Source organism: Lactuca virosa, chromosome 3, assembly GCF_052849685.1.
Source record: "Lactuca virosa cultivar CGN04683 chromosome 3, Lactuca_virosa_CGN04683_v6, whole genome shotgun sequence".
NCBI classification, from domain to species: domain Eukaryota; kingdom Viridiplantae; phylum Streptophyta; class Magnoliopsida; order Asterales; family Asteraceae; genus Lactuca; species Lactuca virosa.
The window spans coordinates 335,682,937-335,701,123 of NC_136428.1; the positions used below are offsets into that span (position 1 = coordinate 335,682,937).

General features: G+C 34.5%; 1 protein-coding gene across 2 annotated transcripts; it reads right to left on the reverse strand.

The window, feature by feature from the left end:
- Positions 1-3,706: 3,706 nt before the first annotated feature.
- Positions 3,707-8,136, reverse strand: LOC145163097 (F-box protein At4g18380-like). Of its 2 annotated transcripts, none has more exons than XM_079081993.1 (2): positions 7,005-8,136; positions 3,707-3,925 (listed from the first exon to the last, which is right to left on the reverse strand). In XM_079081993.1, exon 1 carries the CDS (start codon positions 7,966-7,968, stop codon positions 7,042-7,044), a length of 927 nt encoding a protein of 308 aa, XP_078938119.1. In that variant the 5' UTR covers positions 7,969-8,136; the 3' UTR covers positions 3,707-3,925; positions 7,005-7,041. The 2 variants fall into 2 exon arrangements, with proteins under 2 accessions (XP_078938119.1, XP_078938118.1); XM_079081992.1 differs by lacking the exon at positions 3,707-3,925 and adding an exon at positions 5,816-6,071 and having other exon boundaries at positions 7,005-8,135.
- Between the last annotated feature and the right edge of the window lie 10,051 nt (positions 8,137-18,187).

The window sequence follows — 18,187 nt, forward strand, 5'->3', positions numbered from 1 at the left end:
TGTACACCATAGGAGTGTTAGGATGCTCAAAACCCATCAATGTGAAGACCATGCGGGGGTTCCCATGGCAATTAGTTATATGTGGTATGTTAGTTGATTATGCAGTATGTGGTATGCTAGTTGTCTTTGTGATACTTGCATGGAAGACCTCGGGGGGTTCCCGAGGCAGTTGCATATAAGACCATGTGGGGGTTCCCATGGCATTCCAGGCTAAGACCATGTGGGGGTTCCCATGACAGTGGGCTAAGACCATGAGGGGGTTCCTATGGCACCCGGTGTAAGACCTTGGAGGGTTTCCAGGGCATCCTTATATGTTTGTATGTATGGTTTATATGGTAGTTAGTTAAGACCATGTGGGGTTCCCATGGCAGTGGGCTAAGACCATGAGGGGGTTCCTATGGCACCAGGAGTAAGACCTTGGAGGGTTTCCATGGCATCCTTATATGTTTATATGCATGGCTTATGTGATTGATATGGTTTATGTGATTATGTGGATTATGTGGGGTATGCTCTGGGGAACTCACTAAGCTTCGTGCTTACAATTTTGTTTATGGTTTCAAGTATCATTGGTTTGAAAAGGAAAGACCCGACTTGATCGCAGCGCACACACCCGTGTTTTCCGATTATGTGATTCTGGGATGTAACTCTGATAAAAGTTTTAATTAAGCAATGTTTTTGAATGGTTAGATTAAGTAACATTTGTGTTTGACTATAATGAAAAATGAAAATTTTACCCTGGATTTTTGGGTCGTTACACGGTTAAGACTTCACTCCAACACTTAGATCTGACTTCCTTAAGGTGGTTTATCACGTAAAGTTGCCAACTTTACGTGCATGGATGGCTTAAGGAGGCTCTTAAAGCTCAAAAGGACTTAACAAATGACTTAATGCATGCATGAGACCACCAATAACATAAAATTTGCATTTTTATGTCAAAGGAACCCTCAAAACGTCCAGATCTACAAGGTTTAGCTTCTAAAATGGCCTTAACTCATCAAGACCAACCAAAAGGGACCATAACAAGCTAAAGAGTATATCAAAGCAAAGAGTAGCAAGGTATGGACTTTATACCTCAAAAGTCACCAAAGGATGGAGCTAAATATGGATATCCATTCTTAGCTCTTAATACCTTAAGACAAAACATCTAACTTCCAGATCTGATTCTTATGTGACGTCCTAAATCATAAAGTTTCTAACTTTATGACTTTGCATGACTTAATGGTGTCCAAACTAAAGCCCTAAATCCATAACTTCATCAAAAGGCCACTAGCTCATGTATGGAAGAATTATACTTATCAAGATCTGATTTTTATGCTACATGAACCTTATATCTAACAAGAAATGATACCCTTAAGCTCCGAAGTAGCTTATACTCACAAGAACCGAAACCATGGGACCAAAACATAGAAAATTAAACCAAAAATAGATCTATAAAAAGAACCATCAAGATGGAAGCTTTATACCTCTAGAAGGAAGATCAAGGTGAACAAGGTCCGGATATACAAGCTCCAATGCAACCAACATTTCTCCAATGAGCTTCTTCTTCTCCAAGATGCACCAAGAACACTCCTAAACACTCGCAAACTCAAGGATCTCACAAATGGGGCTTGGGTTTCGAAATTAGGGTTAGAGAGGGTGGAGGCTGAAGGTAATAAGGGTTTGGAATAAGTTAAGGTCTTCAAATAGGGTCCAAGACCCAAATATTAGGGTTTGAGTCCGGCTTCGTACGCCCATCGTACTCCTGGTACGCCCAACATACAGGGTTGAACTTCCGCGATCAACCATGCCTAGTACGCCCAACGCACACCCTGTACGACCAACGTACTAGGCCAAAACCCAAAAACCTTCCTAACTTCTAAAGGTCATAATTTCCGCATCCCAAATCTGTTATCGACGTTGTTTATATGCTCAGAAAGGTAATGAAAGACCCTACAACCCCATCAAGTCTCCTTTGACTCAAAACCTTCCGAAATATAATCCTTAATTCGCCGATAACATCACCTTTACCATTATACACTTAGGCCCCAAAGTACGAACCAAAAGCTTGGTTCGCACAACCTATATATATATATATAATCCACTCTCGAATGGTCGTAGAACTTAAACTCTTGAAGTCTAGGGCCCTAACTTGATCCATTAATGTCCATAATTCCCGAAATAGGAAGCTTTTCGAAACCGGATGTTACACTTCGTAGGCAAGTAGATAAAGATCAAATGGCGAAGCATTTGGAAATTCTACGAACTAGCGAAGAGATTTTCCGCACTAAGATTTGGGAGTGCTTCGAATGACGAAGAAGAAGATCTGAAAAAAATACTTAGACTAGGACTATCGTTTATGTTTTAAAATTAGGAATATCGTTTTATGTTTTTAAATTAGGACTATGGTTTTTTTTTTCTTATAATTTTTTTTGTAATATTATTTTTAGTTTTTTAATGTTATGTTTAATTTATGATTTATTAAAATAGCATGTTTTATTAATTTATATTTTTATTTATAATTACTCAAAAATAAATAAAAAAAAAGAAATAAGAAATGATGACATGAAAATTAGTAGGTGTTACAAAATTTTATATCACCTTGACCACTTTTTCAATTGGTGTTACAAGATCATGCCATGTGAGGTGACACTTTTTTAGTGTGATAACATGTCTTGAGGTGACACTTTCTCAATTGATGTTATTTTAGGAGTTTTTGACCCAACAATGTGTTCTTGAAAATGGTAAACTCATCTTCATTGATGTCAAATCAAGAAAGCACAATAAAAGAGAAGATTAATGATTTACATATGTTATTATTTTATAGGGAAAATACCGGCAATAGTCAAAAAATGGAGGGTATTTTCAAAAAATAGACACAAAAAATTGGATTTCCGGATATAGACATGGATTCCGCGGAGGTAGCTCCGTGGAGCTGCGCGGAATCTACTGTAGCTCCGCGGAATGGCAAAATCGTAAATAAATGAGTGTATTAAAAAAATAAAAAACCCTCAAGATCCATTCCGCGGAGCTACCTCCGAGGAATGAACTCATTCCGCGGAGGTAGCTCCGAGGAATGGATCTTCAGTTTTTTTTTCCACATCGATTCTTCGAGGTTTATATTCATTTCCAACTAATTATTTTCAAGCAAAGATTATCATACTATCATAATCTTTTTCTTGAAAATAATTAGTTGTGGAATTAATATAAACCCCGAAGAAACGATGTGAAAAAAAAATAAATAAAAAAATCTAAAGATCCTTTCCGCGGAGCTACAGTACATTCCGCGGAGCTCCGCGGAATGCATATCTATACCTGCAAATGTCCATTTTCATGTCTAAATTTTGAATTTACCCCCCATTTTTTTACTATTGCCGGTATTTTCCCTATTTTATATGAATCATATAGTTTTTCGAAGAAAACTTGTGTATATAGATGTGCTTTATTTTATGAATAATTTTATAAATATTGTTTATTTAAATAGTTGTTTTTTAAGTTTATTTATATGTGTTTGATGTGAGTTAAAATTTTGTTGATGGTTTTATCAAAGTAAAGCCGAAGGAAATACATATATTGAAACAAAAAAATTGTTCATCCCAAAATACAAAAAGATACAGCCAAACCACAATGGAATATATATATATATACAAAACAAAAATATTCAATGAAAAATCTTAGCTGATGGCTAATTGGAAGATGAAACCTTGAAAATTGAAATCCATGCATGAAATCTAAATGAGACGTTGGGGATCGTATACCTTCGACTTCATGAAGGAGAAGCAAATCGCTTGCTTGTGACATTCAGCCATGCAAGGATCCATTTTCGATGGTGTAGGTAGCATTTTGAAAGGACGATTGTGCAGGAAAGCCAACTAACCATATCTATTAGTATGGATGGTGAATGTCTTCAAAGAACAATGTGAATCTTGAAAGGGCAATTGAGTTGGTTCTATATAAGCAAAAAAACAAATTAAAAATATAGATTATCATTCGGCGTCTTTCTAAAAAGAAAATAATGAAATTAACATGTTATCCAAGTCAGAACGTGTAAATAGTGAAAAACTGAAGTGCCTTATATACATTGAAAAAATGAATTTTCAGCAACAACCGTCATATCCTCCAACATACTCAAGTAACATATACCAAGGTAGGACCTTTGATATCCATGATTCCGTAATTACAATGAATTTCCTCCGATTAGATTCTAAGCATTTTGGATTTGTATTTCTTCTAATGCGAGCACAGTTCTTAAGATGTACAAAATGGGTCCAACGCATCAAAAACACAATCAAATGAAATCAAGTTGAAAACCTAAACCGAAAGAAGTCAACACATGAAACTTAAGTAATAAACTAGAAAAGATTCCCCGGCGTTGCCGGGGTCGGAAGGTATTGCTTTGTAAAGTAAAGTAGCATGTTGGTTGTTTTTTGTCCGTTAATGTGAGGGTAATTTGGTCTTTTCAGGTAGTAGGGACTAAATTTGTCATCATGGGTAGACCATATGGACCATTTATGTAATTTTGTCGTCAAATTCAACAAAACCTAAGGACCATTTATGTAAAATAAATCAATTCCTTATTGTTCATAAATGCTTTTACACATTAAAAAAAACTCATTAATTAAAGAAGTGACGATAAAAAAAATGGGAATCGTTTAAAGCAAAAGCGGAGCGAGAGAATTGAGCGAAAGAAGTAAAAAACAATAACTTAGGGGAAAAGTGGCAACAGGTAAAACAATTGAGGCAAAAGAGTAAAAAAAAAAGTTGTAGAATTACCGTTTCATAAAAGTGTTATCCTTTAAACAAAGTGACACACAAACAAAAATGGAGGGATAAAAAATGTAATTTAAGGGACCAAAAGTGGAAAAAATATCTCAGATTTACTGTTCTTTTTCTCCACAACTTTAATATATATATATATATATATATATATATATATATATATATATATATATATATATATATAATAATGATATCCAACAAGATAATCAGAAAACTAAAATGAGTCATCAACATCATCAAGCTAGAACATACATTAAGTTACAACATCGGAGAAGATGGGGATGGTGGTAAACGACAAAAACAATTTTGAAAGGCAAAGGAGCATGCAACGATGATTTTGTGCCAAACGTAATACATTAAGTTTTGATCCCTACGGTTTAGAAAATAATCATAAAATATAAAGACATATGTATAAAGAACAAAAGAAGGGTAAAATGGTTATTTTTACTGAAATTTAAGCATTTTTTAACGCAGTGTATTGGAGCGACCATCTATGTAATATCCACAAAGCACAAGGACCAAGTTTGTCCATTTTATTGAAGTTGGACTATGTGTCTATTACACCATACCACAGGTACCATTTTTATAATTTTCTCAAATTATTACATATAAATATTTACACTTTTGGTCTTAAACTTGTTATGAATACTACGAACCTTAAATTTTGTTACAAAAATGATAAAAAAAGAAATTTACTTGTTTGTTTTTTTTTTTAAAGAAATTTACTTTTTCTGCAAATTTTTTAAAAACTATTAATGCGATTTTTTTTAAAGTTTTATCCCATGGTTGAATATCCCTATCTTTTAATCTAATTAATTATACATAATAAAAGAAAAACATATTACACCACAAAACATATGATCAAAATAACACTAAAATGCTTTTAGAAGTTTATAAAAAGATTAAAAAAATGCTTTTAGAAGTTTTATTAAACAATCCTCTTTATTTGATAAAAAAATTATAATTTTTTGTTTTTGTCTCATGATTTAATATAAAAAAAAGTATAGATTAGGTTAAACAAATAAATGAGACCCTTTTATAAATATTTAAAAGGTCCATAAACAATAAAAATATGTTATAAAATATATAGATGCTGCGAAGTACTTTAGTAGTATTATATGTCACTTACATAACATGTTTTACATACCAACATGTTGCTACCTTTCTAGTTTCTAGGGATAAATCCTCTTCAAAAATAAACACATCTCAATACTTGTTTTAAAGATTCCTTCTATCTTCTATCAATTAATATCTACCAATCTACACCTCATATTCTCTCTTCCCTTGTTAGTTGTTACTTGAACTAGCTTAATTACCTGGAAATACAAGTCATACATAAAGATTATACACATAACATGGATTACAATAAATACCATGGTTTTCATGCAATAACAAATAGGTTATACAATACTTGAACGATTTTCTTGCAAACTTCTACTTTTACTTAACAAATAAGTCATCCAACTTTAGTTTTTTGGTTAATGGCATATGTATCATGTATGGGTAAGTTAAGTATGTCTTTTCATGTCCATGGTTGTTCACTATCATTGTAGACAAAATTACAGAACTGGTCCTTGTGGTATTTTGGAAATTGCATGTTTGGTTCCAACTTCCAATTTCATTACAAGAATGCTACCTATCCTGTGGTTTCATTTTTTGCAAAAACTGTTCTTTAGTACTAACTTTGTTAAAATGACCTTTTTACCCTTGTATTTTTTTTTTCATTACAGCTTATTTTAAACAAAAACTTTCTTCAACTTCGTCTATTTTTTTCACCTATTTCTTTTTATAGGCTTAATAGATACCAGATTTCTGTTTATGAGAACCACATCTAGATGGATTTAGATACATAGATTGATTGAGAAGGTCATATTAATCAGTAATATTGACAGTTATTGTGATGAATAATGGTGTCTTAGAGTTGTGATGAATCAGTTAATGGGACAAAAATTTGTAATTTTTTATCTCATCCAAAAAGGTAGGACAAAGGCTTGCTCTCTCAATTCCTCATCTCAGCTAAAGAAAATATAGCCATGAATAATGGAAGATCAGGACAAAAATGAAAGATCCACACTCACTTGAACTTTCTAAAAAACCCCATAGCTTTATGTTTTCCTGATTAATTTCAGAACTGATGACCTGTGTGTGGGTGTTTAATTAACTAGACATAAAGAACAAGTTCTAACTTTATAGATATTCAATTGCAAAGGAAAAAAAGCCTTAATATGAAAACCTAATTGAGTACACACCTGATTCATACTAAAACACCATCGGCCATCTTAAGCATCATGTCGTATGCTTCTCCAAAATTTCCATCACAGCTTCAGTATACGCAGCTTCTTCTTTATCTGCAGAAGCATCCTCATTGTTCATAACACCATCATTTCCATCCCCGAGATCTTTCATCTTCATTACACAAAAATGTATCCCTTTCATCACATACCCTGAAACTGGCAATTTCAAAACGGGAATGTAACCGTTACTTATTTTAGTAGGAAGCTCTAAATGAGTCATCACAGCTTCAGAAGCTGAATGTACCCATTCCTTCACCTCAATGAGCTTTTCCCCACTCAGAGAAAGCTTCCCTCTTCTCCCTAAATCAGTAATGGAAACCTTTTCCAACTTTGGTAGATCCTTAACCAAGTACAACAATATCGAATGCCAGACCATCGCATCCCTAAAACACTGAAATGAAATGACTAATTTCTGATTTAACATATCATTTCGTAACTCGTCTTCTTCTTCTTCTTCTTCTTCCCCATTTCCATTAATACAGAATCCATCCTTGTCAAAAATTGAATGTGGTGATAGAAATATGAACGATTTCATTCTGCTACAGAACTTAGCTTTCCACCTGAACAAAAGACGATCATCAATATCTCTATGACTGGATGAAGGAAGTTCGATCCATAAGAACTTCACTCCTTTAAACTTGCTCAAAAACCTATGAGCGGATAGAAACGGCTGACTTGGGGAGACATCACTGACGGTGTTCTTATCGGAAATGTGAGGGTTTAATAAAGGAGCAGTGAAGGAAATGGCTTCGATTTGAAGTACAATCGAGGAGAAATGTTTGGAAATGAGATGGCAAAAGCATAGGGTTTTCAAGTCGATTAATTTGTTAAAAATCTGGAGGATGATTTCATCTGGTAAACGACGAAATGAAGAAGAAACATTTGCATCTTCTTCGCGAGATTCCACGCTGTTCTTCATTCTTCAGAATAGTAACCAATGGTTTCTTACATCGGGATACTGTCTGAAACCCTAATCATCCCCTCTCTGACCTTTTTTCAAAACAAACGAGAATTCTGTCTCAAGAGTTCGTCATTTTTGTAACTCCATTTACGCTAGAGCATTATCGAGGACACTTGGAGGTGTTTGAAAAAAAAAAATCCACTTGGCATCATATTAGATCTGCTCAGCACGTGGCATCATTACTTCAAATTTCAATGGTTTTATCCAATCTCTACATTTAAACCATTAAATAGTAAATACCGACCATTACTATAAAATTTGTTTTTATTAGAAAACCATGTGAAATACTTAAATAATGAAGAAAATTACAAATTTAGCCAAGTGTTAATTATTTTGTGGAAAATAGCAAAAAGAAAAAAAAAAAAAAAAAACTCAAATTGTATTTTTAGCCATCAAAATTACAGATGAATTAAGTCTATCTGTGATTTTAGCGACCCTTCTGCAAACGTATAAGTCGCTAAAACACAGATGTGCTTTAGCAACTTGTACGTTCGCATATGGTTTTTTGTTTTTGTTGTATAAATACATCCTTCGCCCCCTTCAAATCACATATGGACTAAGCCCATTTGCGATTTCCACTCAATTTTAACTGCGATTTTGGGGTTTTTTTAAAATTTATTTATTTTGACTACGAATAATTAAAGGCTAAAACAGATTAATGTTAAGTAATTAGAAACTTCAATCCTTATAACAACTAAAGAAGTATAAAGTTGAAGTTTTAAACATAATCAAACTTTCCAGAGAGAGTTTTCCAACAAAAAAGTGAAAAATAAAATAATTTTTTTTTGTTTTTATACTAGCCACAACTATGTTCACAGAGTAGTCATCCTTTATATCAAAGTGTAGAACATGCACCTTTTCACTTATATCAAGAACCATTCAGTCAATATTCTCTTTTACATTTTTCTTTTTCTTGAATCGCTTTACATTGTTCATACTTATTAATTATTTATATTTTGAGCACTTTGTTGATTATCTTAATTCTGAGGCAAGACTGGTTTACCAGAATTCACTGGATCTTTATTATTAGCAAACATTGATCTTAAGTTAATTCAAGGTTTGAGTTCTGAAACCTTGTATGCATAGTTCTTTGCTTTCACAATTGGTATCAAAACCTAAGTGGTTGTCCTTTGAATCCATAAGAAAAAATTATAGTTGGTTGTAGATTACCTTGGTATCTCAATGATTTTTGTGTTCAGGATAAAAGGTCTTCTATATACCACTTCAACTATAATATCTCAACTTCAATGGTTGTTTCTAATCAATCTCAACAAATGTATTCAATGCAAATAGCAAATAGCAAATAGCGCGGGTTACCCAACACGTGCCCCATTGCTAGTTGTTTTCCAGTATGATTACTGGAAAGTTAGAATGGAGAGATTTTTGCTTGGTAAATAAAAAGGTGAAGAAATATGGAGGTCAGTGAAAAAAGGTCCTCATGTTCTTGTAAGACGAGTGGTTAGAGATGTTTCCACTCTCATGGGTCAAGAAGAGTCTCGACCAGCACCACTAACTGCAACCGATATTGAGAAACTTCATGCTAATCAAATCAATTTCTCTGAAATGGTGTTTGGTGTTCCTCCTTCTCTCTTTGTGTATATTAAGTTGTACAAATCTGCCAAAGAGATTTGGGATACACTTCAAAACTTGTTCGAAGGGTTATAGAACATGAAGGATAAGTTTTTGACATCTGTTGTAAATTACTTCGACACGTTCACTATAACTCTTGGTGAATCTGTAGCCTCTGCATCAAATCAATATAGGATTGTGGTAAACAACATGACAATACATGGAGTAGTCTGATCTCCACTAGATTACAACCTCAACTTCATCAATAGCCTTGGAAAGGGATGGGGAAATGTTAAGTCCTATCTTCAGAGTAATGGGTCTATGAAGAAACTGAAGCTCTATCAGTTGTTTGACGAACTGGAAGGTCATGAATCCAACTTTGCTAAAACATTGAGAGAACTTTTAGGAGGTCCTCTCGGTTTAGTCAGCTCGGTCAATCCACTGATTCCGAACCCATCTCTTTTGGATCCATTTGGAGTCATCCCACCTGTTCGACCCACAGTAACTATCATGCCTATTTCTCTAATTCTGAACAATCCGTTCGAAGAAAACCTATATCCAAAATCTGTTGATTCCGAACTTCGTTTCCAGCAAGAGTTTCCACTTCTATCTATGAAGTACAAACGTCCTTGGAATCCCAATCAAAAACCTTCTCAAAACAACTTTCAAGCTCTTCACCAAAGCAATCCACAACCTTACCCTAAACCTACTGAAAATCGACCGGCATATCGACCTTCCGAATCACTCCTCGGAACCTCAGGAAGTTCTAAACTCAGCCAAGCCCAAGATTGTATGTCACAAATGTGGTCTCGGAAACCACTATGCTAAGGATTGTTTGGGTGAAGTTCCTCAAAAAGCAACGGTGAAAGACTCAACCTACTATGCTCGTTGTCACACCCCCAAACCGGAACGGCGAAAACGTTCGGGGGCGGATGACGTCGTGTACAATATCATAACAATTGCATAATAGTAATCAAAGTAAAACAACCATTACATTGATAAAGTATAGTTTTACATTCGTGTTCAAATCAATGTATATATGACACCAAAACGTATAGCAAAAACTAAAAGACATGAGTCTATGAAGCTCCGTCTTCTCAAAACCTGTGGATACCTGTTTACTGATTTTTTAAGAATACAAGTAGTTTTGAAAAGAGTGTCAACAATTAAGTTGGTGAGTTCATAAGCATTTTTGCAACTGAAATCTGTTATTTGTTCCTTGAAAATGTAAGTATATTTACCCAGAAAATCCTATATTTTCTGTTGTAATGTGTTGTAGTCTTAATACCCTAAGACCAAAACGTGTAAATGTTATTGTACTCTGAAATAGTATAATGTAGTTTTAATTCACATAGAACTATGAAAAGTATGTTTTCTCCGTACTAGAGTAGTTTTCTGTATTTGTACTTGTATAAAAACTGTGTAATTGTAAGTGTCTGGATTCACCAGCTGTACTGTAAAATACTGTATTATAGTTTTATTATTTAATAAAACATTGTTTACTTATTCATACACCAATCGTATTATTCAATACCAAATTGTGAGTTATCATAACCATGTTTGATGACCTAAGATGGCCTGAACACGACGTTCTTTAGGCGTCTCAATCGGTACGACATTTGTCACCCCAGGCTTGCCGGCCTAACTGTAGCGAACAGTTAAGGTGCGGGATTGTCAGTCCCATATAGATATATACACAAGTGTCACGCTCTTCCACCAGGAGACTCTGGTTATAATTTCAGGACTTGGTTGATACTTAGATAAGTACGTGAAGTGTGTCTCACAAATGCTATATTAACGGTTACGTGTAGAATAATGAAAAGTTAATTTGTAATGGATAAACTGTAAGTATATGTCATAAACTATATTTATTATAGTTTATATGTTTGTTTTCCATAATGTATTCTAAATATGTAAAGTAGTACATATGATCCATAAACTATACATATTATAGTTTATTTGTTTGTTTTCCGTATTGTATTCTGAACTTTGAAAAGTAATATGTAATTGCCGTAAACTATACCTATTATAGTTTATATGTATGTGTTCTACTGAAACGAAAACCTTTGTATTGTTAATAATTCGGCAAGTTTAAATTGTAAAATCCGTGATACGATAGTTCCGTGAAATTCAACATTTATGTCCAAATAGTACTAAAATAGATTGTAAAAATTATATTTTTGTTTAACAAGTTTTAAATGCTTTTATACTTATATAAATATAATATTTATATAATTATGATCAAATAAGTAGTCGAATAAATAATTCTACCTCAAGCCCACAACCAAACAAGGAACAAGAAATGGAGCAAAATTATGAATTCTAAGCCCGTTGAACATTAATTATATAATATATATATATATATATATATATATATATATATATATATATATATGTATATGTTATTAAAAACGGCGATGATTGACAAAATATTGAAAACGTTTAGATATTAACACAAAATTTCTTATGTTACACTTGTATCCCTCCCCCTCTAAAACAGTGAAAAATCATGAAAATGTAGGGGTATGAACTCACCTTGTATGTAGTCGTGGTTAGTTAATATGATAGTAACGGTGACTTGGCGCTAGAACACGGGAAGTTAATCATGTCCTAATTATTTTAAACATATAATAATATGTGATTAAGATGATACAAGTAATATAAGTGTTGTATAACACAAGTTTTATGAATAAAACTTACAAAAATTTGTATGTATTTGAAAACAAAATAGTCATCTGGGAAGTTTGGATATATGTTATGATTTGTGCTGTAAGTCAACAGACCAGGGCATTTCAACAGTAAGGTTGTGGGTCAGGGCATTCCAACTGGAAGGTTGTGGACCGGGGGTAATTCAACTAGGAAGGTTGTGGACCCGTTATGTATTGGGCATTCCAACCGTAAGGTTGTGGGCCAAGGGTAATCCAACCAGGAAGGTCGTGGACCCGTTACCTGCTTGTTTGATATGTTTTATGTGGTGGTACTTGGGGGGGGGGGTCACAAAGCTTTGGCTTACAATTTTACTTTATTGTTTCAGGTACTTCTGAAGATGGCGGGAAGACGAAGGCATGACCGTACACATCCTCTGTTTTATGGCTTTATGATTTTGGGATACTCTGATATTGATAAACAATTTGGAAACAATGATTTTGTAAACATTTTATGACCACGGGTTGTTTTTAAAAGTTTAAATTTGTTGTGATTTGTGAGTCGTTACAAAATTGTAACCAAGTTTCTATTTTGTTCCCATGTTTTGAAAAATGTTAAAAATTGTTACACAACAATGCTTTGAGGAATTTAAAAAGAATAACTGCCAATCTAAAATAGTACAACACCTATTTTACATTCTTTGTTTTGTATAATTACTGATTTGGACATGTACTCTGTTAGAAGTTACATTATAGTTCAACCCACCTTTCTTTCTTTTTCTACAATTTGAAAGAGACATGTCACACACACACACATATATATATATATATATATATATATATATATATATATATATATATATATATATATATTCTGATGTATTTCTAAAGTTTGTTGATTGTATGATTAATATTTTTTATTTTTGTTTCAGTTAATGCTCCAAACTCTTACTTGCCATCCACACCTAGTAGAAAACCGCTCATGATATCAAGTTCAACATTTTTATTTGGTACACCTCATGGCCAACCAATGACACGAAGGATCTTATTGACATGATATGTGAAACATGCAAGTGTCCCTTAATAGCAATGTATTATCAAAACCCCTTAATAACAATGGATTATCATTTGAATTTAAAATTAGTAAATCTATAAAAAAAAATATTTTTAAAACATTCAAAATTAGGACATGTAAATAAGCTTATGAAACACAAATGCTCTTGTCTTCTTTTACAACAGAGGCTTTAATAATATGCATTTGAGAAAAACTTCGTTGTATTGGCCCTTAAGGGGAGATATTGATACTAACTTTTGAAGTGAACCCCACAACTCATCATGAAGCCAATAAAGGATTGTGAGAAGCACATGTATGATAACTAGTGATGAACCCCATTGAAGAACTTGTTTCCCAAGTGTGATAACCAGTGATGAACCCCATTGAAGAACTTGTATGAAACACAACTTATGAATGACCCATAAAGATATGAAAACATAGCTATAGTGTCTCCTACACAAGAATTATACTTTAATTATGTATTTTAATTGATATTATCTTTGTAAATATTGTGTTAGACTATAGTGTTTATTTAATAGTATTATCTAACATACTCAAGCATCTCTTTGTCTAGTACGACACCTCTTACAAGTAATATAATAGAGATTATGGGGTTCGCTTTAATTGTAGTAGATATAAACTTGTTTGTATCACTTCAGAAAGAAATCCAAGCAAACCTTACTAAGAAAAAACATGCTTTCTTTATTTGCTTTATTTAAATTATAATATTAAGTAAATATTTTATTAATTATACCTTCTCTATTTATATTATTGTTTGATCTATAACGATCTTAACAAAACTAATTGATTTCATCTCACTTAAATAGAAATGTTGTATATAGATTACATTTGGCAATAATTTAATTATTTTGTAGTTATTCCGGGAATGGGGTGCTACATTATTAAGTAGTCTTATATAATATCCAAAGCTTACAACATCTGAAAATAAAAATAGATTTTTTCGACCAAAGTTAATATAATAGGAGCATGCACTTATTTAAAGGGTACAGGAGTGGCAAGGAGAGGTGTGACCCTAAGCAATGTGAGGCCAAAATGCCATTCATGTCGATTTCTTCTTTATCGTGTGGAAGCTTCCATTCAAAATGATACACAAACGATGCCACCATTAAACTCACAACCCTATGAGCCAAGGGAGCTCCAGGACAGATCCTTCGACCCGATCCAAATGGTATAAACTCAAAATGTTTACCCTTGTAGTCGATCTCATTTCCCAAAAACCTTTCCGGATTGAATTTCAACGGATTATCCCAATACCTTGGCTCTCGTGCTATGGACCATGCATTGACAAGAACTTGTGTATCTTTCGGTAAAGGGAAGAATATTTTCCTATCTCTCTGAACAAGGGAGTACAAGGTATATATACATGGATACAGAACTGAAAGAGAGTAAATGACTCCTAACCCTCAGGAACTAGTTACAGACTATTTCAAATGTACAAGACTATTTCAATTTATACATGTGTTAAATATTGTGTTATTATCCCCCGGCAAGCTGAACAGAGGGACGAACTTGAAGCGTGGAACGAAGAAAACAAACTCTATCCTTTCCCAGAGGCTTTGTGAAAATATCCGCAACTTGATCAACTGAGGAAACATAAACTATCTTCAATGTGCCTTCTTCGACTTGCTCACGGATGAAATGAAAGTCCAATGCAATGTGTTTTGAGCGAGTACTGATAACCGGATTTTTGCTCATGAAAATAGCCCCAACATTGTCACATAACAGAAGTGGTGAGTGAGTGATTGGTGCTTGAAGATCTGCTATTAGCTGTTTGATCCACAACAATTCAACAGTAGTATAAGCCAAGGACCTATACTCAGCTTCCGTGCTTGATCTAGCCACGACTTTTTGCTTTCTGGATGTCCAACTAATCAGATTTGAACCATGAAAAATGGCAAAGCCATACTGAGAACGACTATCATCACGATCTGAATTCCAACCTGCATCAGAATAAGCATGAAGAGCACGAGCTGTAGTGGGTTTGAAGTGAAGACAATGATCAATAGTCCCTTTTAAGTATCGAAGTATACGTTTCACTGCTTGCCAATGTCTAGTTGTTGGAGCATGCATAAACTGACAAACTCTATTAACCGAGTAAGCAATATCGGGACGTGTGATTGTTGCATATTGAAGAGAACCAACTATCTGTCTATACAATTTTGGATCTTCAAATGGGTCACCTTCTAATTGAAGACGATGATAAGGATCAGCTGGTGTCGACATTGGAGCTGCCATCGCCATGTTGCTTTTGTTTATAACTTCTTGAATATATGCCTGTTGAGAAATTTGGAGACCATCTGCATGTCGATGTATTTGAAGACCAAGAAAATAATGCAAGTCACCAAGGTCTTTTAATGAGAATTGTTGATTCAGGGCTTTGATAAACGTCTGAAGATGAGATGCATTTGTGCCTGTTACAATTAAATCATCCACATACACAAGAACATAAACAGTGGAGGTAGATGAAATATGCACAAATAGAGATGTATCAGATTGGCACGCTCTAAAACCATGCGTAACCAAGTATTGCTTTAGTTTTGTAAACCAAGCTCTTGGTGCTTGTTTAAGTCCGTAAAGAGCTTTGTGTAATCGACACACATGTGTGGGATTATTCGGATCTTCAAACCCTTTTGGTTGTTTCATGCATACCTCCTCCGTTAGATCGCCATTAAGAAAGGCATTGTTAATGTCGAGTTGTCGAATTTGCCAGCCTTGAGAAACAGCAATGGAGAGCACGAGCCGTATAGTTGTAGGCTTAATAACTGGACTAAACGTCTCAAAAAAAATCAATTCCAGCCTCTTGACTAAAGCCCTGTGCTACTAATCTGGCTTTGTGTCGCTCGATAGTGCCATCCGAACTTCTTTTAATCCTGTAAATCCACTTACAACCAATAACATTAGTATTAGTGGGACAAGAAACTAAAGACCATGTGTTATTTTTCATGAGTGCATCATACTCTGCCTTCATTGCAATTTTCCAACATGTGTGCTTATTAGCTTGAGAGAAATTTTGTGGTTCAAGATGAGATGATGTAGAAAGATGGAAGAGTTTTGGTTTTAGTGAGTTTGTGCGAGCACGGGTCATCATAGAATGTTGATTATTGTCAGCAGGAAGATAATGAGAAGGAATAGAAGGATTTTGTCGAGCTCTTGAGCTAATTGTGGATTGTTGATGATGTGGAGTGGGAGAGGGAGACATAGATGAGATGATTGGAGTATTTGATGGATTCGAGTTGGGGTTTGAAGGTGGTGATGAATGAGATGAGATGGTTGGGGACGATTGGATTGAGGATGGTGAATCTATTTGAGTAATAATGGTAGGGGTATTGTCAACATTTTGTGATGTCTGATGTGAAGGAGTAGATTGAGGAATGTATGGAAAGACTTCCTCATTGAAAACAACATAGCGGGAGATGTATATGCGAGAGGTTGGTTGATGAAAACAAAGATAGCCTTTGTGTGAAGCACTATATCCTAGAAAAATGCAAGGTTTGGAACGAAAATCAATTTTGTGAGCATTATATGGTCTGAGAAAAGGATAACAAAGGCAGCCAAAGGTTTTTAGAAAATCATAATCAGGAGCTTTGAGATAAAGTTTTTGATAGGGTGATTGGTAATGTAATATTGGTGTGATGGTACGATTGTTTAAGTAGGTTGCTGTTTTAAAAGCATGTTCCCAGAAAACTTGAGGTAGTGAAGCTTGAGCTAGAAGAGTTAATCCTTTTTCAACTATGATTCTGTTTCTACGTTCACGTTCAACAGATCCATTTTGTGCTTGGGTATAGGGACAAGAAATACGATGAATGACACCATTTGCTTGAAGAAAGGAAGAAATATTTCGAAATTCCCCACCCCAATCTGTTTGTAAGCTCTTTATATCATAGTTGAATTGAGTTTTTATCATGGTTCGAAATTGTAAGAAAGTAGAAAAGGCTTGGGATTTATGGGACAAGAAATATATCCATATAAACTTTGTGCAATCATCAACAAATAAAATAAAATACCGATTTCCATTTAAAGAAAATTCAGGGGATGGCCCCCATACATCAGAATAAACAAGTTCAAAAGGTGTAGAAGATGTAACATGGGAAGATGCAAGATGAAAGCGATGCCTTTTTCCAAGTTGACAGGAGTCACAAAGACTTGGAAATTTATTTGATGAAACAGGAAGATTAAATGAAGTCACAAGTTTATGCAGAATAGGTTCATGAGGGTGTGCCAAACGTTTATGCCAGCCATGTAAGGATGTACGAACACCGGTAAATGCCATTGAATGAGGTTTTGATATGGTATGAGGCAGCCGATAGAGATTGTGTTTAACATCCCCTTTGAGTATGGTTTGTCCCTGCAAGGTCTTAACAGTACAATGATTAGGCCAGAACTCCATATAGACATTATTGTCTGCTGTTAACTTAGACACACTTAAAAGATTTTTAGTGAGTTTAGGAACAATAAGCACAGTTGGTAATTTTAAATTAGGCAAAGAAGAGGATCCAACATGAGAAATACACAGGTTTTTACCGTTTCCCACTTGCAGCTTATCATCCCCTTTATATTCTTCTGTAATATGGAGCTTGTTCAAGTCAGGAGAGACGTGATCAGTGGCCCCAGTATCAAAATACCAAGCAGGGTCAATGACAGTAGAAGGACTGCTGTTGTGTTGTGCTATATGGGCTTGTCGAGTCTGCTGTCTGGGATTAGGACGTCTAGAAGGATAATCAGTCTGATTTCCTCTTTGCCAACAATCAATAGCTTCATGTCCTTGTTTGTTGCACAACTGACACAGTGGTCGGCGCTTTCTGGAGTCAGAATTGCGAATGCCTGAATTAGGATTTTGATTGTTGTGGGAGTTGGATGAACGGTTGTTGAATCGATTTACTGTAAGAGC

Excerpts from the sequence above, each read along its gene's own strand:
- LOC145163097 (XM_079081993.1), bottom strand. The coding sequence starts at position 7,968 with ATGAAGAACAGCGTGGAATCTCGCGAAGAAGATGCAAATGTTTCTTCT.